The 26,352-nt window shown below is 33.7% G+C and overlaps 2 protein-coding genes across 4 annotated transcripts; one reads left to right on the forward strand and one right to left on the reverse strand.

The window, feature by feature from the left end:
• On the reverse strand, positions 354-7,524 carry LOC109724426 (nicotinamide adenine dinucleotide transporter 1, chloroplastic-like). Its single transcript, XM_020253243.1, has 9 exons — positions 7,002-7,524; positions 6,787-6,882; positions 2,833-2,939; positions 2,005-2,053; positions 1,780-1,889; positions 1,452-1,546; positions 1,281-1,369; positions 1,068-1,162; positions 354-918 (listed from the first exon to the last, which is right to left on the reverse strand). Exons 1-9 carry the CDS (start codon positions 7,069-7,071, stop codon positions 682-684), a joined length of 948 nt encoding a protein of 315 aa, XP_020108832.1. The 5' UTR covers positions 7,072-7,524; the 3' UTR covers positions 354-681.
• Positions 23,016-25,715, forward strand: LOC109723826 (anaphase-promoting complex subunit 11). Of its 3 annotated transcripts, none has more exons than XM_020252311.1 (3): positions 23,016-23,214; positions 24,874-25,209; positions 25,337-25,715. In XM_020252311.1, exon 2 carries the CDS (start codon positions 24,914-24,916, stop codon positions 25,190-25,192), a length of 279 nt encoding a protein of 92 aa, XP_020107900.1. In that variant the 5' UTR covers positions 23,016-23,214; positions 24,874-24,913; the 3' UTR covers positions 25,193-25,209; positions 25,337-25,715. The 3 variants fall into 3 exon arrangements, with proteins under 3 accessions (XP_020107900.1, XP_020107901.1, XP_020107902.1); XM_020252312.1 differs by having other exon boundaries at positions 23,031-23,214; positions 24,933-25,209; positions 25,337-25,562; XM_020252313.1 differs by lacking the exon at positions 23,016-23,214 and adding an exon at positions 23,234-23,295 and having other exon boundaries at positions 24,933-25,209.

Raw genomic sequence — 26,352 nt, forward strand, 5'->3', positions numbered from 1 at the left:
GTGCTCCTATTTTAGAAGTAAAGGAGTTGTCCTCTCTGTCACTGATCAATGAGACAGTTATAGATGACCTTAGATGTGCTAAGATGGACCCAGATATCTGGGTATTCTCAGGATAAAAATAACTAGGGTTAACAATCCAGTAACCTCCTGCTTGTGAATAAAAGCATTGTCCCTCACATGTGAATACCAAGTATTGGGGTGGAACCTAGAAATATACTTTTCCATTTTTTGGCAAGGAGTTGGAACTCTGGAATTTATATCTTAGTTAATCTAGCGTAGTTTGTGCAGGAAAAAACACAAACAAGACTGGTTAGTTTCACACAAATTCACAAAATCAATCTTTCATGCACAAATAAATACGAAATTACTTTATTTAGCACTTTTTTAAGTTATAAAATGAATTCGACCAGAGAGTAAATAAATCACGATCATATATCAAACATATTTTTCGTCATTATCGATATTCCTTTGTTCTCCGTGTAACCGCCAATCCTACTTCAATCCATATCACAGTTCAACAAATTTGGAGCTAATTTCCTTAATCATTGCTCTACTTCATATGATTTTTATCTATGCAAATATAGTAATGGAAACAAAATGTGCACCCAAGAGACGTCAATGAACAAAAACTTGGGCCCTGGCTCACCGAGACAGTTTCTTTTCTGGATAGAACCTAAAAGATTAGAGGGTTTGCGTGTGTGGTTCAGGAGGGAACAAATCGATCAGCGTTCTGTGGATCATCTCAAAGCTGGTGAAAGTAATAACAGCTGCTGGCGTGGTTCGCAGCAGATTAGTCGCACAGCCGCGGTAGAAACCAGGAATTCCTTCCGTCTGAAACACTTTCTTTATACAGTCGATTACGCCCGTATAGTGCGTCGCTGAATGGAACCCTTGTTCCTGGAGCCTTGAGCGAACCACCTAACATATGTGATAACATGCATACAAAGCAAGTCCGATTACTTTTGACTTTTTATGCGGACAAAGAGATTCAACTGGTACCAACTCAAAACTACGAAAACTCTTTATCTTTTATTTGGTGAAAACGCATGAGGTTTGAGTGAAATTACCTCGTGAGGGTATGTCAATGTCGATGCAGCTATTTTTGAGATAGATGAAGCAAGAGCAACATCACCAGCACTTAATGAATCAACCGAAGTGTTATCTGCTACAATAACAAATATCAGGATTGCAAGAGCAAACTCATAGCCAGCTAAGAGTTTTCAGTTTCTTTTAACATATAAAAAGCAAGAAGATTGATAGTCTTGCTAAATGAATAATACCTTGCTTTGCCAGGTAAAGTTTAATCTTCTCATAAGTTGGAAACTGGATAGCAACATGACTGATACCCGCTAAGGCAGGCACAAGACCACTGTTAAATTCACCATGTCAGCCACTAAACCAGTGTAAAAAGTAATATACTGAATGTTTTATTGTCTAAAAAAATAACAAACCTGTACAATCCCCGGATGCCTTCTTCACGGGCTATTCTCCTCAAAGCAGTCAGTGTACCTTTGTATACGTCTACTCCAAATCTCAATCCCTGAGTCTAATGAGAAAACAGACAAGAGTTACCACAACAGAAATCTGATGCCAAATAATTTTTGTTAATACTGCTGCATTCATCATTTTGATATACATGATTTCTATATACACAAATCATTTGATAATTGATAATAAAAAAAAAAATTTTGATGAGAACATAACTTTCGTCTAACATTCAAGGATTGGGAGGATATAAAAAAAAAAAATTTAAAAAAACCTACAGAGAATGACATATACCTGAAACCTTGTCTTCACAACCCAAAGTGGATTTGTAGCAATTGTTGTTGCAGCTCCAGCGCCAGATGCAGCAATCATGTTGGCACCTATAGAAAGTTGGTGGCTCCCATCTACAGAATCACAGAAGGTTTAACAAAACAGATATGTATTAAAGTTAATCTCATTGTAAGGTAAGTCTAAAAGATGTTTCTCAGCAGTGACCAAAAGATAATTGAATAGACTAACCACTTGAAGAAAGCAAGCTTTTGAGCTGCTCATACACAGTAAAATAGACCTGCGTATTCAGAGGCAATGAGTAGTCTTAGAACACAAAAGTAGCAGCCGCCAGTTTAACACAAGCTGTAAACTGACCAGCAGAGAGGATGCAACCAATCAAATGCTCTAGAAGTTACAAAACAGAAAATAGTATTTAAGCTGACCAGAATTATTAAAAAGAAAGAGATGCCCTTCCATCTTTTGTATCTATTGTTTTTCATACTAAAAAGTTGACTAAAAGTAAATTCAAACTAAGAAAAGGCTATAATTTTTTCTACGGCCATGTTAATTTCAGAGTGTTAGACTCAAAAAGTCTTGTTGTAATCAACTGAGCTCAGTTGATCATCTCACAATCCAAGATGCCAAAAAAGAGAAAAAAAAGAAGAAGAAGAAAGGTAGAACAATTAAATAGCTGGTGTTAACCAAGATGATATGCATCCAAGGTGAAAAAGATAAAGTAAAATATGAAATATCTCTTGGGAGAAAAGATTTTTGATATATTCTCCTTGACACTATCCGTGCTATGGTTCTTCTTTAGATAAACCCATGTCTGAGTCCAATAGATTTTATTAAGCTCAAGACCCCAAAGAAGCACACACTGTAACAAGCATAAGATGTTCGCTCAGTATCACACAGTGGCAGAGAAAATTTTCAATTTTGCCATATAGACTATTCTATTGGCACAATTCTTTGCAAGTTCACATGAAAATGAACAGGTCTGCTCCTGAAAACTAAGAAAAAAATATCTTGGCTGGCAGCAAAATATGATAAGAGTAACTACGAAAACAAGAAACTCACCGCCCAATTGGGAAGTAACGCCAATATAGTTGGTGAAAGGCCCCTATACATGCCACGCACGCCTTCCTTTTGGATTATTTGCTCTAAGCTCCCAATTATGAGACTTCCTGGTGATATAGACAGTTTGTGTAGTTTGTGTAAGTTACTTGTTATGTAACGGAGATTACTTAGAAAGAAAAAAAAAAAGATAAACATCTTATTTAACAATAAAAGCAGAGCATGACCAACACTCATAAGTTACAAGCTATAGCACAAGCACTGATTAGAATCTAAAAATTACACAAGAAGGGAAAGAGAGGACGATAGATGATCTCAAACAAGGTAGAGAATGACAAAAAAAAAAAAAAAAGAGAGTCTAAATAATTACCACGAAACCAAAATTTCATAAGACTCCCAAACTTAAGCAGTATATGCTCGAATTAAACTCACCATCTGTAACCATGCATTGTCCCCTGTGAGCTGAATATGCAATAGCCTGGAAACACTACTATCATAGAGAATGCATGGGAATATATCTAGCGACTAAGGATCCTCCTAAAAACCAGAATTCAGTGTATCACATATTGCAATCCATTCATCAAAAAATGGACAGATAGACCTCATGCCTAATCACTTACAGTGAATTTGAGCTTCCCAGTAAAGGTCAATTCAGTCTTCTCAAAAATTGCAGAAAAACCACTCAGTCGATAAATAGATTAACACTGGGTACATGGGTACATATAAAGTACAAAGCTTGCCTCCTTCAACGAGGAATGTTGACACATGTTGGAAAAGTGAAAATTTGCTAGTAGGAATGTATAATAAGAACAAAGATTAGAATCCTCCCACTGGAGGAGAACTATAAAAGTATTGGATTACAATCTGGTCCGACTTAGTAATATTAACTCCCTAATACAGCAGCTAGTTATTCAAAAGGTGGAAAGCCAACTATTTTGTTTATGGACAAAGGAGTCTCCGAGTCAAGTTCAGGTTGATAACCTATGAAAGCAAAAATCAGAACATGATGCTATTCAAATTCATTCAATAATTTTTCACTCCCAAATTAATAACTATCAAGAAAGCTCTAATATCTTCAGTAGTTAATTAACCACCATAAAAGTGTTGATAGACATTGTCTAATGATGATGTGGAGTAATAGACTTTTAGACTTTAATAGTGTGGGATATCCTCTTGGTTTCAAAAATATGTAGAGCATTGCCAATCACTAAAAGTAGAATTGGTAGGATCTCCTCCATTGAAGGTTGATAGAATGGTATCACCTCCTAAGGAATGACTGACCTCTTTTAGGGCGTGTTTGGTTGGCTTCTTTTTCACCCTGGAATCAGAATCGGAATGGGTGAATCCGTTTGTGGGAGTTTGGTACGCGGGAGTCCCATTCCGATTCCGATTCCGATTCCCGAGTGGAATGGGAATCCTCCAATCACCTTTTTTTTCAATCCCGCCTAGGAGGCCGGATTGGAAGTTGAATCCGGATGGAATAGATATTTATTCCAATTAAATTTATTTTTTCAACTTTTTTAATTAAAATATGAGTTAAAATTTAAAAATTAAATATATGATTTTATATTTTAATTTGAACTTAAATTAAAAATTAAGATTAAATCACGTATTTCGAATCTAACTTATGAATTTGAATTTAAATTAAATTTTAATTTATATAAAGTTTTATTCAAATTTTATTTCAAACTTAAATTAAATTTATGAATTCAAATTAAAAATTTAAATTGTAATTTTAAGTTTGAATTTGAATAAATCAAAATTTAGTTTCATATTTTGAATTATCCACTCAACTTCAAAGTTTAACTTTTTTAAAAAAAATAGATTTAAAATTTTGACATTATTTCAAAATTTTGATGTAAATTTTAATATTTAATTTTTAATATGAATTTAAATTAATATATTATAAAGATAATGTGAGTTGAGCTAGAATACTATCGGTAGCAAACGGGCTCCGTTGCCACTCATTTGTTTTCAATGATAGAGCCTCCAAATCGACGATCGGCACCGTTGAACATGATCTATATCACTTAAAGTGTTTAGAAATCAAATTTCATACATTTTCAATATTGTTCTCTTATTCATCAAGTGGACATAAAAATGAACGGTTGAAAATGAATATTCTTTAAAAAATGATGATAGGAGTCTTGTAGTCAAGATCAAGAGTATAGATCTTGATTTAAATAGTTTAAAGAATTTTCTAACAAAAATTCAATTGATTTGGATATCTTTACGCCGTTAAACAAGAAAACGCCTCATATCGACCATTAAAATTATAAATTTTGAAACTCTTTGATCATTAGACAAATGATGTCGAAAAGGTTTGAAATTTGACTTCTAAACACTTCAAGTGGTATAGATCATGTTCAACGGTGCCGATCGTCGATTTGGAGGCTCCATCATCGAAAACAAATAGGTGGCAACGGAGCCTGTTTGCTACCGATAGTATTCTAGCTCAAATCAAGATAATGTTACTATATTAATTTGATTACATTTTTTATATCCACCTGAACCAAACACCGACAATGGGAATGATTTATTCTGATTCCGATTCAGGTAATGAACCAAACAGAATTAGGTAATGAGTTATTCCGATTCCAGTTTATTTTGATTCCGATTCCTATTCCGACTCCAACTTCGAACCAAACACGCCCTTAGTGTGAAAGATGCCTTCTTTTCCCTCTTTCAAGTGAAAGGACCTTCTAAACAACTATATCCGAAAACTATCTTAAATTTTCATAATATTCAAATAAATATATCCTAAAACCACCTTAAATTTTCATAATCTTCTCTTCTCTTACAATATAGAAGTGGGGAAAGGGTTACCCTGTCTAATGCAGGTTTCTAATAAGTTCATGATACAATTCCCTGAAAGGAAAGATAAGGCATAAGTGATGCATTTGAAGTATGAAAGGTTTCCATGATCAAAACTTCCAGGTATCAGGGCCAAATGTCTAGTTACTCGCTCAACCATCCAACTAACCGATTGACTCATCTAATCGGCACCCAAGCTAGAGTGTTCGTACTTCATAGAGATGCCTTCTATGTATATTTTTTGTCTAATCAAATCCCTATTTCGCTCTTCCATATTCTCTCAATCTCTTCTGGCCTAATCTGATAAGAAACCACTACATATCAATAGTATCCTTGCTGGCGTGCATTCCATCTATTTCACCCATTTTCTTCTTCCTCCTATGGTTAAATAGCAAGACCCTTTCCTTTGATTCCCCCTCTTGTGCTTTTTTCCTTGTTTAGTTTCTCTTGTCAACTACAGCAAATTTTTGGTATTTCCTCTTTCTTTCTCCATTCTGCTTCTTACTTTTCCCACTTACTTCTCTGTTTTTATAAATGGAAGCTGAGGTACTGCCCTATTTTGCAGTCTTAAGCATTTACAAACAACATATCAATAGAGGATACTGGCAAACAAACTTTCAAATGCTCATAATAGCTATGCAATCTCATGTTCATGTGATCTACTGTCTGCATGTGTAGTAGTAGTTCATATAAAGTGGCAATTTTGAAGCTAAACACCATAAGATTTTCCATAATTGAGTTTTATTTAGGTTGGTGCCTTTCTTCTTTGCATCATAAATACACTAGCTAGATTAAGAAATGATGGAACTATCAATTAATAAGTAAACATGAACAAACTCCTAAATTTTGTGGTCTCCGACAACCAAACCCTAATATAAGGAACAAGAAACTGCATAGCTAACAACTGCAACATGATGAAACAATCAGAAAGTAGAATAGCTAGAATATACTATTTAGCATGTAAATTTCCTAAATTGCTTCTCTTAAAGAAAGGGGGAGGAAAACATTGATGNATAGCTAACAACTGCAACATGATGAAACAATCAGAAAGTAGAATAGCTAGAATATACTATTTAGCATGTAAATTTCCTAAATTGCTTCTCTTAAAAAAAAAGGGAAAAAAAAATAGAGCCAAGTTCTCACCTTTAACTCTGCTGCCCTCAAGATTAGGCAATCCATGGACTTGAAACCTCGTTTTGATCACGTCCAACGGGCAAACAAACGTAGCAGCAATAACCCCTACATAAGCACCCAAATTCGATCCATAATTCTCTCACTGCACCGAAATTCGAAACCAAAACACAGCAAAAGTCGAAGATATCAAACAAATCCGAAAGAAACAAAGCCTAAAAAGTCACCAGCGGAGGCACCGGCGACGGCGTTGCAGAGAAGCCCCCTGGTGGAGGGGCTATGAGTCTCGGTCGGCATGGGAGCAATCGAATCGAACGATCTGGAACACGCTAGTGTTTTGAATCGAATCTAGGGTTTCCTCTCTCGAGGCGGAGATCTCGGCGGGCCAGGGTCGCATGGCCAGAAAAGGGATCGGGGCAAGCCGAGAATCTAGAGGCGATCTCCAACCCACCCGTTCTCGTAGTGAAATTTCTAGGGTTTCCACGTACGCGAGCGGGAGAGAGGAGACGACGAAGACGAAGACGACGACGACGACGACGACGACGACATTGAAGCCCTAATTTTGGAAAATGAGGACGACGCCTCGCGCTCTCTCTCTCTCTCTCTCCTCTTTCTCTCTCCTCCCCTCGTTCCTTACGGCGATATAGAGAGAGATATCGTCGTCGCAGGCGGAGAAAATCTTGGGACGGGGAAAAGTATGCGCGGCTCCAATCCAATCGGGGCCGTTGGCGTTCCGTACGCCCCCGTGTTTGACGGTGCGGATGTGGTCTTACGCAAACGCGGGCGCGGCGGTTCCTCACCGCAATCTTTTATGCGACCCGGATGAGATCGACGCGTGGGGCCCACAGGTGCGGGGCCCACGTGTCAGTGTCACAATAGAGCGGGATATGTAACGCGATTTTTTTCCTCCCCATCTCCCCTCCCCCGCTGCGTCCTGTAGACCGGATTCTTAGAGGAATGAGTCCATCGTGGCCGTTCTTTTCGGGCAAGTTGTAGATTTTGACGGCGTTGATGGTCTGATATTGCGTGGATGGTCCAAAACGCTGGGAGGAATTGGTCCGTGCACCCGGTCTATCCACGCATACGGAACACCGCATTATCAAAATTTTATAGACCTTTAAAATCATACCTTTTTTTTTTTTATCGGAAAACATTATTTTGTATTTTACTTGGTACTTTTATTAAAAACATAGAGCTCAATTCCATCTAATAAAGTTTCATATACATCCAAATAAAGATTCAAAAAAGATAATTAAATACATGTCTATTATTGATATTTGCTACACTCATAAATTACAAAATATCATATGATAAATAAATTGAAGAAATATATTCTAAGTATATTTGAGCATACAAGCAGTGTTGCACAAAGGATTTAAGAATGTTGATCACCACATTTACCGGTGCATAAAGTGTAAGAATACACCGGGCGCACGTAGAAATTTCTAAATTATTGTTTGCTAGGGGAAGCGGATACGACACGTCAACTTCAAAAGGCCACAGAGCGTTGAGGAGACTTTAAAGATTTGGACACGTGTCATCCGATTAGTGGGTTTGAGTGGTATTTGATGAAGTTACCAATACAGCTGATCCAAACACGAGTCAGAGCGGTGGAATAAAGTTAATTAATTAAAAAATAAAAATGCATGGGAACCCCTCAACTATTGCTGATTCTAAATTCACCTCATTAGCAATTTTTTTAAAAATTGATATCTTCTAAATTATTTTTTAAAATTAAGTAATTTTAACTAAAAAATTGAGAATTTTATTATTATTAATATAATTTTGATAAATTTAACAATTTAATCACTTTGTAGTAAATATATATTATATACTATAAATAAAGTTTTCTATTATAATACTAGTTTCACTCTCAAAATAGATCTATACTTAAAATAACTGTTATATAAAATAATTTTTTAAAAATTATATACTAATGCAATTTAAGATTTGAAATTAATTTTAATTTTAATAAATCAAACTTTAACTAATCGACTATAATTCTTCCAATTTTTTTTTATCAAATTAGATGATTACAATCAAATAAAATTTTTAACTTAAACAATTTATTCTTTTCTAATCTACCTAAATTTAAGAGATAAACCACAAAATCTACTACCATTTTCCTTATTCCTATAACAAATTAGATAATCATAATTAAATTAAATATATTTATTTTACAAACACAGTCAAATTTTTAAAAATATATAAGTAATTTTTTTCTAATTTGTTTTTTTGTGTGAAGCTAGTTTTGCACGCGCACCTTAACTAGTAGAATTAAATTAATTTAACAAATAATAGCTAATTGGGCTATTTAGTTTAATAAAACTTTTAAGTCAAATAACTAGAATAATTTAAATAAAAAATAGAAGTTGAAGCGGTGTAGATTAAAAATATTAACATTGTCGAGTATGTACCGAAAGGCTCTAGCGCAAGTGGTAAAGTACTAGGTGGTTGGTACCAAAGATTTCAAATTCGAATTTTAGTTGATTCACATTTTCAACCAAGTTTATTTCTAAAAAAATAAATGAAACGAGTAGTATGTTATATTACTTTCAAACTATATATATATAGTAAGTCTCTTGTACTTTCGAAAGTACGGAGACCTTCGTGCTTGTAAGTTGTTTTCGATGATAGGAAATCCAATTCGACTATTGGCTCCGTTAAGTATAATCTACCCTATTTGAACTATTTAGAAACCAAATTTTATAATTTTTTGACATCATTTACCAAGCGATCAAAAGGTCTTAAAAATGACTATTTTAATGGCCGATGTGGCATGTTTATAAGTTTAACGGTGTAGAAGTATCCAAATTAGATGAAAATTTAATAGAAAATTCTACTTAACATCAATAGTAAGACTAATACTTCCGATTTAAAATTTGAGTCCTTTATCACTTTTTTATGAAATTTTCATTTTCAGCCGCTCATTTTGAAGCTACTCGTTTACTAGACAGACGAAATCAAAAAAATTATGAAATTTGGTTTCTAGGTAGTTCGAACAGCGTAGATCATGTCTAACGGAACCGATCGCCGAATCGGATGTCCTATCATTAAAAATAACTTACAAATACGGAGGCTCCCATATTTTCAAAAGCAGATGAGCTTAGCTCTCTCTCTCTCTATATATATATATATATGTTGCAAAATACCATAAAGTTAAGGGAGTCTCCACGCATTTTTTTTAAATAAAAATAAATAAACAGTCGAAATCATGAACTTAATTTTGCTTGTGGGGAAACAAAATGTGTCACGGTCACAAGTCACAACTTGCAAATTTGGATATGTTTTAATGGGCATATACGTCAACACTCCATCAACAAGTATTATATATATATATATATATATATATATAGAATTGAGCTCCTATATTTTTAAAAATACCAAGTCATTAGTGCTTGTAAGTTTTCGACCCTTGAATTAAGGGATGTGCGGTTAGGATGATGTGGACCCCCTAGGGTTGAGTGGGTGGTTGGTTGAATAGTATAATCTAACGGGTGAAAATGATCAAATGCGTAGATCTAATGGTAGAAAATTTACAAGCACCAAGTGTTTGGTGCTTTAACAAGCACTGTAGCCGGACTCTATATATACTCTATATATATATATATATATATATATATATATAGAGAGAGAGAGAGAGAGAGAGAGAGAGAGAGAGAGAGAGAGAGTTGGACTGGGCTACTATTAGTAGCAAAATTTCATTATTGCTACCAGTTTTTTAGCCTTTGGATCTATTGGCGTAAATGGGCCAGCATCCTGCCCTGTGGCGGGAGGCCATGTAGGCCGAGTCATGTTCGAAATGGCGTGAGGCTGGGTTGGGCCGAGTCATGTTCGAAGTGGCGTGAGGCCAGGTGGGCCGAGTCACAATCGAGACCCGTGGGCGCTGTTTCTATACGCTTTAAAGGGCTGTTTGGTTGGATGTAGTTGCAGAAACAGTGTAGTTGGAAATACATGCAGTTACAAATGCTGCAGTTGTAACTACACCTAGTCTGTTTGGTTTTATGCAGTTGCAACTGCTGCAGTTACATTTCTTCTGTTTGGTAATATGAAACTGATAGTTGTATTTGTGAATTTTGTCACCTTTTCAGATAGAGTGGTGAGATTACCTTCACTAAACATAAGATAATTGTATAAGTTTATTAATCATTTAAATTTACTATTTATAAATAAATAAGTAGATATATATAATATTCTTCAACTTATTAATCGACACATTTAAAATTTTTAATTTATTTAATTTTAATATGTAAATCAAACTTTAAAATTAACAACGCATCGGCGGCTCCATTTATTTTATCAAATTAATAATTACAAATTAGATTAAAACTTATTAAATTGAACATAGCACGCTATCCATCATTCCTAGTACAGAACAATGTTTAGACACAAGCTATATTTGAGTATTTTGAAGATAGAAAAGTAAATTAAAAAAATTAAATTTTGTGGCAAGGCAGCTGTTGTTTGTCTAAAAATTTATAGTATGGCGAGTTTAGTGATTAGACCGAAGTATTTTTGAGTCTCTTCAACCCTATAATAACGACTACTATTATGTTAAATTTATTAAATGAGGTCTAAATTATTTATCATTAAGATTTATGTAATTGTTAATTTGCTGGGTGAGTGCCTATCCGGTCACACAACGGTACTAGGCAAGTCATAGGAACATACGGCCAATTGGGATGTTAGTTTCGACCAACTACAGCATTTGAACCTTCCTTTTAGTTGAACTGCAGGGCAGGCAGTTGAAGCGTCAACTACAGCTAGAAGCAAACAAAGAAATTGAGCCTGAGCGCATTTGCAACTACACTGGAGTTGCATAGATGCGTGCAACCAACAGCCTGAAGTAAGTTGTTGGCGTAGTCTAGACGAGCGAGTCGAGCTTTTGGGATTAATGGTAAGCGCCAATAGATGGCTCGACAGGGAGGGTGGTACAGAGCCAGAGGTCACGGGTCGATTTCCTGATCTGCAAATATGTGGCAGGTGCTGTAAGGGGAGATATTGGCGTAAATTGGGCCAGTATCCACCGCCCTGTGGGCGGGAGGCCATGATAGCCGAGTCATGTTCAAAATGGCGTGAGGATGGGTTGGACCAAGTCATGTTCGAAGTGGCTAGTAGGCCAGTGGGCCGAGTCAGCAATCGCACCCGTGGCGCTGTTTCTGTACGCTTTAAGTGAATTGGTTGCATATTTTAACAGGCTCGAGCTTTGGGATTAATGGTTAACGCCACACGATCCGAATGATCAACTCTTTTTATTATTTCTAACCATTGGATTAAATACTATAACCCAGTGAAAAAGACCACTCAACCCTAGGGGCCAATCACTCTCCAGACCTAATATCATCCTAACACTAACACAATTTTATTCACAGGGTTAAAAAGCTTGAATAGTAAAAAGCAGTTGTGTTTAGCTATTAATAGTAAAATTCCAGCCTAATATATATATATTATAGTATATATAATATATATATAAAAACGATTCTCCTCATATTATTTTATCAAATAAAATTCAATTAATTAAAACTTATTAAATTAACATACACATCACATTCTATAAAAATTGTTAAAAAAACTAATATTAATTTTAAATAAAATAAAATTAAAAATTTAATTTATTGCGCACAAAGCTCTTTTTGTCTTAAAAAATTTTTATTAGTAACTAGTTTATTTACAATATTTTTAATTTACCTATAACATTATATTATTTTATTTATGTAGCTCATTTATTTTATTTTATTATTTATCATAGATTTATTAATTGTTATTTGTGGTGAGTGCTATCCGGTCACCAACGGTACTAGGCATCAGGAACATACGCCAATTGGGATGTTAGTTCACCAACTACAGCATTTGAACCTTCCTTTTAGTTGGAAACTGCAGGCAGTGAACGTCAACAACAGCTAGAACAAACAAAGAAATTGAGCCTGATCGCATTTGCAACTACACTGCGAGTTGCATACATGCGTGCAGCACCAACAGCCTAGAAGTAATGATTTTCGTAGTCTAGACAGCGAGTCGAGCTTTTGGGATAATGGTAAGCGGCAATAGTGCCGACAGAGTGGTACAACCAGAGGTCACTGGTGTCGATTTCCTGATGCTGCAAATTTGGCAGGTGCTGTAGGGGATATATTGGCGTAAATTGGGCCATATCCACCGCCTGTGGGCGGAGGCCATTGATAGCCGAGTCATGTTCAAAATGGCGTGAGGATGGGATTGGCGCCAAGTCATGTTCGAAAGTGGCTAGAGGCCAGGTGGCCGAGTTCAGCAACTCGACACCCCTGCGCTGTTTCTGTACGCTTTAAGTGAATTGGTTGCAATATTCTAACAGGCTCGACTTTGGGATTAATGGTTAACGCCAACGATCCCTATGATCAACAATCTTTTTTATTATTTCTAACCATTGGATTAAATACTATAACCCAGGAAAAGACCACTCAACCCTAGGGGACCACATCACTCTAACCGACTAATATCATCCTAACACTAACACAATTTTATCAAGGTTAAAAAACTTGATAGTAAAAAATTGTAGTTACTATATAGTAGATCCACGCCTATATAATTATTATATTATATATATATAATATATAATATTTAATATATTATATATATATAATATAATAGTATTAATATAAATATATATATAATATAGTCCGGCTAGGTGCTTGTAAAAGCCAACCAAGCACTTTGGCTATGAATATTTTACCATTAGATTACGTCTTTGATCTTTTCATCACATTAGATATACATTAACCAACCCCCTCTTAACCCAAGGGGCCGACATCATCCTAATCGTATATCTATTAATCAAGGGCTAAAAACTTACAGCACCAATAACTTGGTACTTTAAAAAAGCATAGGTAGCTCAATATATATATATATATATAGCAAGTCTAGCTATGGTCTTGTAAAATATCACAGCATTTAGTGGCTGTAATTTTTTACGTTAAATCTACTTCTTGGATCATTTTCAACCATTAATTATTAATTTCACCAACACCACCACTTAACCCATGGGGCCCACATCATCTAACGGCATATCTCTTAATTCTAATCTAAAAACTCACAAGCCCATAACTTTACTTTTAAAAGCATAGGACCTCAATTAATATATATATATATATATATATATATATTATATATATATATTAGAAGAAGAAGAGAGAGAGAGAGAGAGAGAGAGAGTTAGTTGTACTGCTACTATTAGTAGCAAAATCCCATAGTTACTACATTTTTAGCCTTTGGTCAACTCTTTCATTATTTCTAACTCATGGATTAAATACTATAACCCAGTGGGGACACACTCAACCCTAAGGGAACCACTCAACTCTAAGCCGACTCTAATATCATCATGACCTACAATTTTCATCCAAGGGTTAAAAACTTGATAGCAAAAAGAACGTTTAACTATTAATAGTATTCCAGCCTAATTCTATATATATATATAATATATATGTTGACTGGTTACTATTAGTAGCGCAAAATCCTAATGTTGCTACCATTTTTAGCTTTGGATCAAACTTTTTTCATTATTTCTAACCATTAAATTAAATACTATAACCTAATGGGGACCACTCAACACTAGGGGGACCACTCAACTCTAACCGACTAATAAATCCTAACCCTACAATTTTTCATCAAAGGGTTAAAAACTTGATAGCAAAAAAAACATTTATCTATTAATAGTATTCCAGCCTAATTATATTATATATATATATATATATGCTTTAGAAATACTTTTACAAGTATCACCCAAGTGATACTTGTGTGTTTTTGGCCCTTGCATGGAGAGATGTGAGGTTGAGATGATGGGGTAGGTGATGGTAGGTGTGTGTAGGGGAATAGTGTTTGATCCAAGGCTATTTTGTAATAAAAAAGTAGATCCAATGGCTAAAAACGTGAAAGCAACATGGGGATATACTGAACAATATCCTAGATCAACTCATATATATATATATATATATACTATATATATATATATATATATTATATAATATATAAATATACTAGTAAAATGTACGTGCAAATGCCCGTAATAATTATTAAAAAGTTTAATTTTTTTTAAATTATTTTTAATTTTAGCCGAATTTTATATGATTGCCTAAATATTTATCTAAAAAATTTAAAAATAATAAATCACGCTATAAGAAAGATATGCTTTAAATGATAAATAGTTAACAATAATCCTAATGCAAATATTATTTTGAAATTAAATAGAAAAATAAAATCTGTTAGAAATAAATTTTTGAAATTAAATAGAAAAATAAAATCCTTTATCTTAAAAAATATATTTTGAAATTAAATAGATAATATCTAAAAAAGATATTTAAAACTAAAATAAAAATATCTTTTATAGGATTTCTACTCGTAATCTTGTTATAGAAAATTACTTTTGAAATTAAATATAAAAAATTTATATTTTAGGATTTTCACATCTATAATCTGTTAATGAGAACTTACGTATTGATTACTGTTTTATTTCTATTTTTTCTTATATTTAAAATTTTTCGTACGGAAAGAAAAAATGGGCGCTAATTTTCCCGCGCGAAAAATGGTCTTGTCGACAGACCCAAATTGAATATATATATATATATATATATATTATACTTGAGCTAGAATACTATCGATAGTAAACGAACTCCGTTGTCACCCATTTGTTTTCGATAATGGAGCCTCCAAATCGACAATCAGCATCGTTTGAAACAATTGATCTTAAATTAAAACCACTTGAAGTTTAGAATTAAATTTCATACATTTCCGATGTAGTTCTCTTATCCATCAGTGGACATAAAATAAACGGCTAAAAATAAATAATTCTTTAAAAAATATGATAGGAATCTGAATACAAGATCGAGAGTAATCATCTTTTTAAATAGTTTAAAAGAATTTTCTAAAAAAAATTCAATTGATTGAATATCTTTACGCGTTAAACGAGAAAACTCTCATATCCGACTATTAAAATTACAAATTTAAAACCTTTGATCATTAGGCAAATGATGCCGAAAGATTTGATTTGATTTCTAAATATTTCAGCGGTATTAGACCATGATCAACGGTGTCGGATCGTCGATTTGGAGGACTCTATCATCGAAAATAAATGGGTGCAACGGCGCTTGTTTGCTATCGTATATATTTTAGCTCAACTCTCTCTCTCTCTCCCTCATCTCTCTCTATCTATATATATATATATATATATATATATATATATATATTGTGTGTGTGTATTGTGTAGAAAGAGAATTTTAGGGGAAAAAAATTAAAAAAGAAGTAAGAGAGAACTTGTATACCACATAAATGAAGATCATTTATTGCGAATTCAATTATTGTAGAAATATAAGCAAAGATCAAGAATGTTAATTGAATTGCTATTAATTATTAGATTATGTACTTTAGTGTTTGCATTTATTCTCAAAGTATTAGCTCTCTTATTTTGAAGTAGATGGGAATAAAATGTTTTCTTAAATTTTGTTACAATATTATGTAAGAATATAATATGTAATGTTTTTCTGCAATACATGCTTCTCTATTACGTAAATACCAACAAAAAAAAGAAAAAGAAAAAAAAAAAGGGGGCATTCTTCTCACAAAGTGTTCTTCTTCTTTTATGCTCTTTATTATGGCCACATAATTGCTCTCTACTAATTTTCGGAACAGAAACAAAGCGGCGGTCAACAATCAAACGCCGACTTGTCCAATTTTTAATTAAAACAAAGCATGATTAACACACTAATAAAGTGACAGACAATAAGTACGTGATGTCTCCGGTCTGAAAATTTTTCTGACTCGCTTCAAAATTATTAATTTTTTTAAAAAAACAAATTGTATTTGGCTACCTTATATGTATATATTTTTTTACAAATAGTCTTATCAATTTTATAATTATATTTTTAGATTTATTCCCGGTGCGCCACCCGAATAGGACAGGCTGGGGGCTGAGTAGTAAGTTGAACACGCTGAATTATTCATCGTATTCAAACACAGTGAATGATTCACCGTATTTAATGGTTATATCCATCCCGTATTCATATATGTAATACAATACACTAGATACGGTGAATCATTCACCGTGTCTAGATACGGTGAATAAATTACTGTATTCAACTTATTCCATACCTCGCGTAGCTCTTACGTGGACGCTGCGTGGCATGAATAGAACCAAAATTATTATAATTATAAAATTAGTAAGGTTTCGTTTGTGATTGCGGTGAGATTGCGTTACGTGCGGCGCGAAATGACGATGGAAAAATATCCTGTTTATTTCCGTATGTAATATTGCGTTCTGCATATTGCGATTAGTCGGTTACGATATATTTTTTGCGGTACTATCGAAGAACGCAGAAGTATATCCCTATATATTTTTTCTCAACTCTATTTTATCTAACAGCATTAGATAGATCTCAATACCAAACTAAGCCTAAGACTATTTATAAAAATAATATTTTTAAGGAGATAAAATACAAAAAAAATCCTAAAAAAAGTGTAGGTGCATCAGATACTGCTACATATCTTATCATATAAGGACTACAGCATTAGTCCGGCAATTTGCGGTGGAGTTTGTGTTAACAAACTTATACATGTCACCCTAAAAAATGAGAAAAAAAAGTATAGATGTCATGATGCTGTCATATAAAAATAAAAATATATAAAATTTATCTAAATAATAGACTATTTTAATTCAACTGTTTAATTTTTAAATTTTAGTACCAATCTTTTAGTTTATTAATTTAAGTTATTTGATTATTTTTCATGTACAACATTTAAATTAACCATTTAATTTTAATAAAATTTAAAGTTATATAAATTATATAAAATATATCAGTTAAATTTATAAAAATATAAAACACATTCAAATTTTAAAATTAAAAAATTACAAACTGACGAGTAAACCAAAGTTTTTAAAAATAAATAATCAATCAAAAAATAAGATAAAATAAAATATATTATTATATTATTAATATTTTGTTTTTTTAGCAATTATAGAGCACCTAAAACATGCCCCTCCCTTTACCACCTCATTAATGGCACTCACGTAAAGAAACGAAAAAACGCCCATTGCTTTCCCCTGACACGGTGAAGTGCGCGAACCCCATCCAATTTTATTTTTATTTTTATTTATTTATTTATTTATTTTCGCGTCGTCCCCCACTCCTCCTCCTCCTCCTCCTCCTCCTCCTCCTCTTTATTAATTAATGGAAAAAAACCCTAAAAAGTGATGAAACCCTAGATTAAGGGAAACTCCACCCCTCTCCCGTGCCCCATCCCCCTTTCCCCTTTCGCCCTCTCTCGCTCATCCACAGATCCGCTTCTCGCCCCCTCCTTTAATGGCGGATTTCGATCGCGCCCCGCACCGCAGCAGCGACCTCGCCCGCGGATCCGGCCACTACTACTACGACTACGACCGCGGCGAGCCCCGCGCGTACGGCTTCGGCGGCCTCGACGATCTGGTGCTTCGGCGACCCCGAGATGAGGCGGCGGAGGCGCGTGGCGAGCTACAAGGCGTACGCGGCGGAGGGGAGGGTGAAGGCGACGTTCCGCAGGGGCTTTCGGTGGATCAAGGAGAAGTGCTCCGAGATCATCCATGGCTGGTAAGCGAACGACGAGGAGGACGACGACGAGGAGTGGCATTCCCGTAATTTACCGAGGTATTGTGGGCGTTAATTATGGCTGCATCGTATCGTAGAGTTCTTCGGATGTATAATCTTTTGTAACGGTTTTTTTTAATCGATCGCCGTGCTCTCATTTGATTTTATCACCGTCTTAGTTTTTTTTCTTTTTTGAGTTTGAATTTAACATTTTGAATTGTATTTATTGGCGAAAAGGATTGAAACAAAGAGTTTTGAAGTATATATACGCGTTTCTGAAACAAAAAGTTAGAAAAATATAAGCACCACAAAAAGCACTTTAAATTTCCTATTTCTTTATTTACAATGAGATAGCTTTTCTTAAAAAAGTAGTAAAAAATATTATTTTAGTAATGTGCCTCTATTTTTGTACATAAAAAAAGGAGGTGTGAATTTTTATGAGGTAAAAATATGCTAAATTTATCTGAATTATGGATTCTTATCTGGATTATAGATTATTCTGAATTAATTATTTAAAATTATTTAATATTTTAATATTACTGTTTAGTTTTTTAATTTATTTCATTTTAGTTAGTCAAGCGATATTTTAATTTTAAAATAGTAATTTTGATTCTGAATCAAAAATAGCAAATTGTAAATAAATGATTATTATACTAGAAATGAACTTTTTGAAACCTTATCAAAAAGAGATCATTTTATAATTCCTAAATTCTACTAATTAAAATCATATCTTCTTTAAAAATTGGATGAACAATTGGGCCGCAACCTTTACCCAATATTTTATGTTGATTCTTAATTTTATTTTTTTTTTTGCAATATGATTCTTAATTTGTAGAATTTATTACACTATTGCTCATACACTAATTTATTCAGTGAGATCCACATCAATTTTCAAAAATATTATGTCCTAATCTTTTCACTCCTTTTTTTTTTGGTCCCTAATCTCTAGACCTGACAATCTCGACCCATACCCACGGGTTACCTGCAAATTTGCGGATATGAGTACTAACTTTTTCAACCAAAAAAATTACAGATAAAACGGTTGGGTACCATTAAATTGTGGCCAATGGCCATTTTGGATAACCCGCGGGTATCTACGGGTAACCGCACATATATCGTATAATTACAAAATATATTTTCTTAATTAAAAAAATATTTTTATTTATCCATTCTAAAAATTTTATTTTTAATTTCTTATCACATCTTTTATATTACGAAATTTTTAAGCTCTAAGACTTTAAATATTTTTATTGTATGTTATGATATTTTAAATAATGAGTTATGTTATATTTTCAAAACTTATCTATATATATTTTGAATTTAGAAAATATAAGAAAAAAAAAGAAAAAAAATTACGGATAACCCGCATACCCACCCATCCGCGGGCGGGTATGGATAATGATGTTGGCTATCAAAAAATTTGCTGGTAAATTTTACCCATATCCAAATTACTCGCGAGTACAATGATCCGCCCGTGAGTTATTTAATCCGTCCGTTTGCCAGGTCTACTAATCTCTTCTCTTATATGCTAATGATACTAATCTCTTCTCTTATATGCCCACTCATTAGCATTACGCTCAGTCTCATCATCTTCCTTTAGTGCCGTCCTAGATGCCTACCATTATTTTGACCTTGCAAATGATGCGTATTATTGTTTTTTTTTTTTTAAGCATTTGACATTTTTAGCGTCGAGTATTGTTGTTTTTCTTTTTAAGCATTTGAACATTTTTAACGTCGAGCATAATATGCCACTTAATTTTTCTAAAAAATTTGACAAAATTTAGTGTTGAGATTGACTGCAGGTTATCGGATGATGATCATGATCTATTTAAGTGGACATAACTTCATTGGAATCGATAAGATCTATTTTATCAAAATTAATGTGAATTTAAGATCTAACTGAAATAAAATATAAAGATTAGGTATCTAATAGTAAAAAAGAAAGACTTAAACATTTAGATTAAATGCATATTGGTCCCTACAAATATAGTAATTATAAATATATTTCTACAAAATTTAATTTTTATGTATTATTTTTATAAAAATTCTAATATTTTCAAATATATTTCTCTGATTTGTTATCCTTAAAAAATTGATTATATTTTTAATTTTATCATCACAAATATATCTTTTTAAAAATCACAACAGTATAATATAAGAGAGGTAAAAATATCAAATTATTTCGTAAATTAATTAAAATTAAGTATTTAATTTATGATTAATTAAATTTTTTTAACGACGGAAACGTGTTTAAAAATATTAGAATTTTTACAGAAATAATATATAAAAAAATTAAATTTTATAAAATATATTTATAATTTACTGTATTCGTAGAAACTTATATGTAATTAATCCTATATATTTTTGCTCGGTATATTTGGGCCAATGGATTATCAGTTAATAACTAACAAGTGGTGGAAGTGACTTTAATTTTTTTGTCAATAAAGTATGTGTTGTGAGGAGTTTGCTTTAGTTAGATCCATCGTTGGAAGAAAGGCTTTGTTCCCACTTTTTTTTAATTAATTTTTTATCCTTGAGGCAAAGATTACCATAGTATAGAATCGTGTCGAGAAATTTAATTGTATGGTACGACACAGGATATGTTGTGTTGTGTCGATGCGTGTATAATATATATAGGATGTCGTATGTCACATTGATGTGTATCTATCATGAAACAAATTGTGTACCGATCGTATTATGATAAAAAATATTTATTTTTTTTAGGAGCACTATATTTTAATTAATTGTGTATTATATATATCTTTATCAAATCTCTTGCATTTTGTTGAGATAATTATTTGCTAATCTATATCCATACTATTTATAAAAAAAGAGAGTTTGGTTATTTTTTTTTTCAATTTTTTTTCTTACAGTGTATTTCTGATCTACTGCAAAAAATTTCATCCATCTATTTTGTGATAACACACCAATAGTTGAAGACTTGGAGTAGAAGAAGAGAAAATCCAACGCGACTTTTGCCACCTGCATTAGGAGGGATTCTACACTGTCACACTTGTACCACGTCATCAATAACAAGCCAATCATATTTCTTCTTTCAAACAAAAATACAATAAAAATATTTTTTTACAATCATGATGGGACATATATTCTTAAAAAGATTAATTTGATTGGTTTGTTACGCCACGTCACTAATATACCCGTTGCATTCTAAAATTTTTCCTGCATTAGAGATAGTTGATTAAAACGAAAAAGATTTCGAGGAGAAGTATATATAGGGATGCAAACGGGGCGGATCTGGGGCGGGAGCCCCGCCCTGCCTCCCACCCCGCCCTGCCTCTCGCCCTAACTAGCAAAATTCCGCCCCGCCTCCAGTCCCGAATTCGTGACAGGTTAAAAAATATATCCCATAATCCGTCCCGCTTCATAACCCACCTCCCCCCGGCGCTCTGAATCCGCTATGCCAACTAATATTTTTTATAAAATTATAATATTATTAATATTTTATAAAATATAAATTAATAATTGTTAATAATATTATATATATAATTTAACAATATCAAATATAAAAATCAAAAATATCAATCACAATTCAAAACAAAATTCATAAGTTTCAAATACATTAGAAATGAGAGTACTATTTTATTTGTATTTTAAAATTTTTTGTAAATATATTATTTTTTAAGAATATTTTTTTAAAATATAAATAATTTTCGGGACGAATTCGGGCAAAATTTCTCCCGTTTCTTGCTCCGAATCCGTCTCGAATCGTAAAATTTACTCCGTTTCCTGCCCGAATTTATTTATTTTCTTCCATTTACTATCCCGTCGGGGCGGATCGGGGCGGGAGCTCCACCAATCCGAATCCGTTTGCATCCCTAAGTATATAGGAGATGTGTAATAACTTTTGGAGTAAAAAACTTTTGGATGAAAACATGCGTAGATATGTAGATATATTTCTTTGTCCTCTCTCGAAATTATTATAGAAATTATATCTTAACCAGACAAGCAAAATTCAGGCAACTTGTTATTTCTTATGAAAAAAGGGAAAAAAAAAAAAGAAATATGACACTTTCGTTTCATGCATTCTCTTGGGTTCATATTGGGCACAATCCCATGGATTAACTATATGCGGGATTGATCCCGTCTCTGGATTTTATTGGACGGTGCAAATTAATTATGCAAAAAATCAGCGGTCGGACGAACTTTCTACACACAGGGTTGTAGGAAATTTGCATACTGTTCACTGTATGACTCGGGCAATCAAATTCAAATTCAACTATATGCCATTTTGAAATAAGGCTCCTCAACTCTCTTTTTTTTATAATGAAGACCCTCTCAACTTTTTAAAATTATTTATTTAAACTTTTATATATTGTTAAGTTAAAAACTTTTAAAAATATAATAATTATAGTAGTAATGAAACATTGATTGGTCTAGTTTTACTTGCTAAAATATAATTGATTCTTTTTTACAAGAAAAAAAGACGTTATGAGGTTGCGATCAAGTTAAGCAAGTTGAGGGGTCTTCCAAAAACTCATATAGCTGAGGGGTCTCCGTGCATTTTTACCTTCCGTTGCCCAGTTCACGTGTACTTACTAGAGTCGGCAGCGAGAGATGTCTCGTCGCCGACTCCGGCTCACTTAACCGGCCTCCCATTCACCTGAGTCTAAGCCCGTTAACCCAAATCACGATCGTTACAATGATCGAGCTCGAACCCAACCCCGCACCCCGATCTCGACCCCTCCACTATTCCTAACCTCTCTCTCCCTCTCTCTCTCTCTCTCTCTCTATCTCTCTCTTCTATTTTTTTGAGAAAAGTTCACAAAAGCCCCTTGCACTTCGTCGTCTTCTCCGAATCTAGGACCTCATCTCCCTAATCTAAACCCTAATCTCGCGGGTGCGTAGTCCTTTCCCTTTTTCCACTTCTCATTGCTTCCTCTTAATTGGGGTTCGATGTAAAAGAACACGCACGCCAACTGTTCGATTCTTTGCCTCAGCGGACCATTTTTTTTTTCTTTTTGTTTTTCCCTTCAAGTTTAGTACCTCCATAGTTTGTAATTTGAATTCGATGGATTTAATGGTATTAATTTATGTGATTAATTTCTAGGTTAATTGCAAATAGTGGTCTCGGTATTTTTAGTAACCCGTCTTGTAGGTGATGGCGATTAGGGTTAAATTTGACAGGAAATTTGATAGGATTTACAATTAAGAACTTGTTAAAGGTATAGACACTGAAAGAAAAAACTCGACTTTGGACCCATAAAATTGCATTATTAGTATCATATGTTTACTTGGGGAGCATATAGTTCGATTGCTTGCTTTACTAAAATTTTTGTTTTTTATTACATTTTGGGGTTCATAGTACTTATAATACTGTTACAGAAACTGATGTAAATTGCTTGTCCCTTTTATGGAATCAAAACACATATTATTATTAATTTGGACTATCTACTGTTCTTTGTTCTTTGATACGTAATATACTAATATTGTTGCAATGCTTTCATACATTTTAGTAACCTTTTGAAGGTTTCAAGTGTGCTAATCCCCTCACTGGGACTCAAAAACCCATGACCTTAGCCTTAATCCTGCTGATTTTGATATATTGTGATCGTTTTGAGTTTGGCTGTTTTTTTCTTAATTATATTACGGTGTTTGATAGCACAAAAAATAAAGTTACACTTTATCGCAGTCTATACAGTTTTCAATGGACAAATTGCTCTTTACCTGTTTCATTACCACTATAAAAGTTCATCTAGCAGCATTTGGAATGTGTCTTCGCCAACTTGATATTGTATATTTTCTATCTTCATAGTAATTCTGTAGTTCTTGTAAGTTGATAAGCAACTCGTTCTTCTTGAAGTTTCTCTTGGAAGGAAAGTTCAATTTTTGACGACTTCAAGCACTGATCTTTACTATCCCTTGCATGCATTGGTGCATAGTATAGATGATAGAGAAAATAACATTAAAAAGCAGCTTTTAAAAGGAGGCACTACTTTGCATCAGATGCATGACTTTAATCACAATCCGGCTTTGGGAAGTCTAATTTGGGGAAGGAGATTCTAAATTTTGGAAAACAACTGATATTGAGTCTCCTTGAAGTTGTAACCTTATAGTTGGAGATCCACGCAATCAGCTAGATACTTGGTTAATCACATTTTTCGCTAGAAATGAATACAAGAGCTCACAATATAAATCAAACCCTTATCACATTTTTTTTTTTTTTTCTTGATGAACAAGGAAATGCAATTTAGTTAATACTTTTCTTGGTTAACAACAAAGGACCTTACCGTTGATCTGCTTCATTAATGCATGTACTTTTAGATGAGGAAATAGCACAATAGTGGTTTTTTAGCTAAGAGTGGAAATATCAGGTAAATTTACAAACAGAATTAAAGAGTTTCAGATTGTCTCATTTTCTGATTTATGGCATGGTGGTGTCAAATTCCTAATTAAGATTGCAGAATTTTTTTAATGGCTGTTGGCACTTACGCTGCATCTGGAAGGTGCTGAAGGATATAAACGAAAAACCTGATGGTGCTTGTTTTCAATTCTGTAGAAGCTTCAGTGGGGCGAATTAATTAGCTGCTGAAACATCTATGCCCTGTTCCCATGCAGAAAACATGAAGGTCAAGATTCTTCAATGGCATGCGGTGGCTTCCTGGACGTGGGACGCGCAGGATGAGACATGCGGGATCTGCAGGATGGCGTTCGATGGATGCTGCCCGGATTGTAAATTCCCCGGCGATGATTGCCCGCTCATTTGGGGCGCCTGCAACCATGCATTCCATCTTCACTGCATACTCAAGTGGGTGAACTCTCAGACCCCTGCGCCGCATTGCCCCATGTGCCGTCGAGAGTGGCAGTTCAAAGGCTAAGAGGACTAACATACGAGGTGAGGTCTAAATTTGATCGTTTCTCGCTGTCTGAGATACTGGATACGAATACTTTTGTTCAGTTCTATGTTGTCAGCTTTTTCCTCTAGCAATATTTTATAATGAGATTGTTATTCCTGCATACAGGTAGTTAAGTTGTTTTGGAGAAGTGTTTTACAGAAATAGCTATCAGAAGCAGCCCAAAAAGCCTTCTTATTTGCCACTTATCTGGATTTTGCTGTAAGCTGTTGTAATAGCTCATGCTGTAAGCTGTTGTAGTAGCCCAGGCACTATGACACCTTTTGACGTAAATCAGCGAAGATTTGGCAACTATCTTGTCTTCTCCTATGTTGATTTTAGATTTATTTCTATTTCTTTTCCCCCTTTTTTAAAAAATATTTGTGTGGGGTTGTGCTAATATTTTTTTTTTCTCCAAAACATGTATTATAATCAGGCTCTACCTTTGAATGAAATGCCTGCAGGGTTCTGAGTCGAAAAAAGAAGAAATGGTGATGAATTTAAATTATTGATGGCTCTCTCTCTCTCTCTCTCTGTCTCTCTAAGCGCAGTCAAATTGTTCTGTTTCTGAGAGGTGTTTGGATTTCAAAAAGAGAGGAAATTTTCATAAATCAGTTTTCTGGCTGGAAAAATATATTTGGTCTATTTTGTTTTCAAATATATATATATTTCTAAATTTTCTTTTCTAGATTTCATGATTTTTTTAAAGTTTTTATCCAGAAGAACCAAAACTATAAAAAAAACTAGTTTTCTATAATTATTTTTTAAAAAATAATTTTCTGTGAGTTTTGTGATGCTCCAACTTTTCAGAAGGTCACCCATCTTAGGACTAGAACTTTTTGTCCTAACACGCTTAACTTTTAAACTCTTGCGTCTAGTGACGGTTTAAAATGCTATAAGTCAGATTAAGAAGTTTAACCATATTATATTTTACATATAGAATTACTTTAAATACTGCGATCTCACAAAGTTTTTCAGAAACCAACTGCTCTCGTATTTTCTCAGGAATGACAGGTAGGAAAAGCCGGATTACAGCAAAGTTTTCGTTGCTGCATTTCAGTGTCCTAATTAATTCTCAGCTGCATGCATATAACTCCAAAATCCAGGTTTCAAGTCGCATTGAAATATATCACCAGAAAAACTGG

The sequence above is a fragment of the Ananas comosus genome, linkage group 18, assembly GCF_001540865.1.
Source record: "Ananas comosus cultivar F153 linkage group 18, ASM154086v1, whole genome shotgun sequence".
Taxonomy (NCBI): domain Eukaryota; kingdom Viridiplantae; phylum Streptophyta; class Magnoliopsida; order Poales; family Bromeliaceae; genus Ananas; species Ananas comosus.

Bases quoted from the DNA above. Each gene is read 5' to 3' on its own strand.
- LOC109724426 (XM_020253243.1), bottom strand. From the start codon at position 7,071: ATGCCGACCGAGACTCATAGCCCCTCCACCAGGGGGCTTCTCTGCAAC. The intron at 6,883-7,001 runs GTGACTTTTTAG...GTGCTTATGTAG, and splicing joins CGTCGCCGGTGCCTCCGCTG to GGGTTATTGCTGCTACGTTT. The intron at 1,370-1,451 runs GTTTGTTATTTT...TGAATTTAACAG, and splicing joins GGCATCCGGGGATTGTACAG to TGGTCTTGTGCCTGCCTTAG.
- LOC109723826 (XM_020252311.1), top strand. From the start codon at position 24,914: ATGCCCTGTTCCCATGCAGAAAACATGAAGGTCAAGATTCTTCAATGG.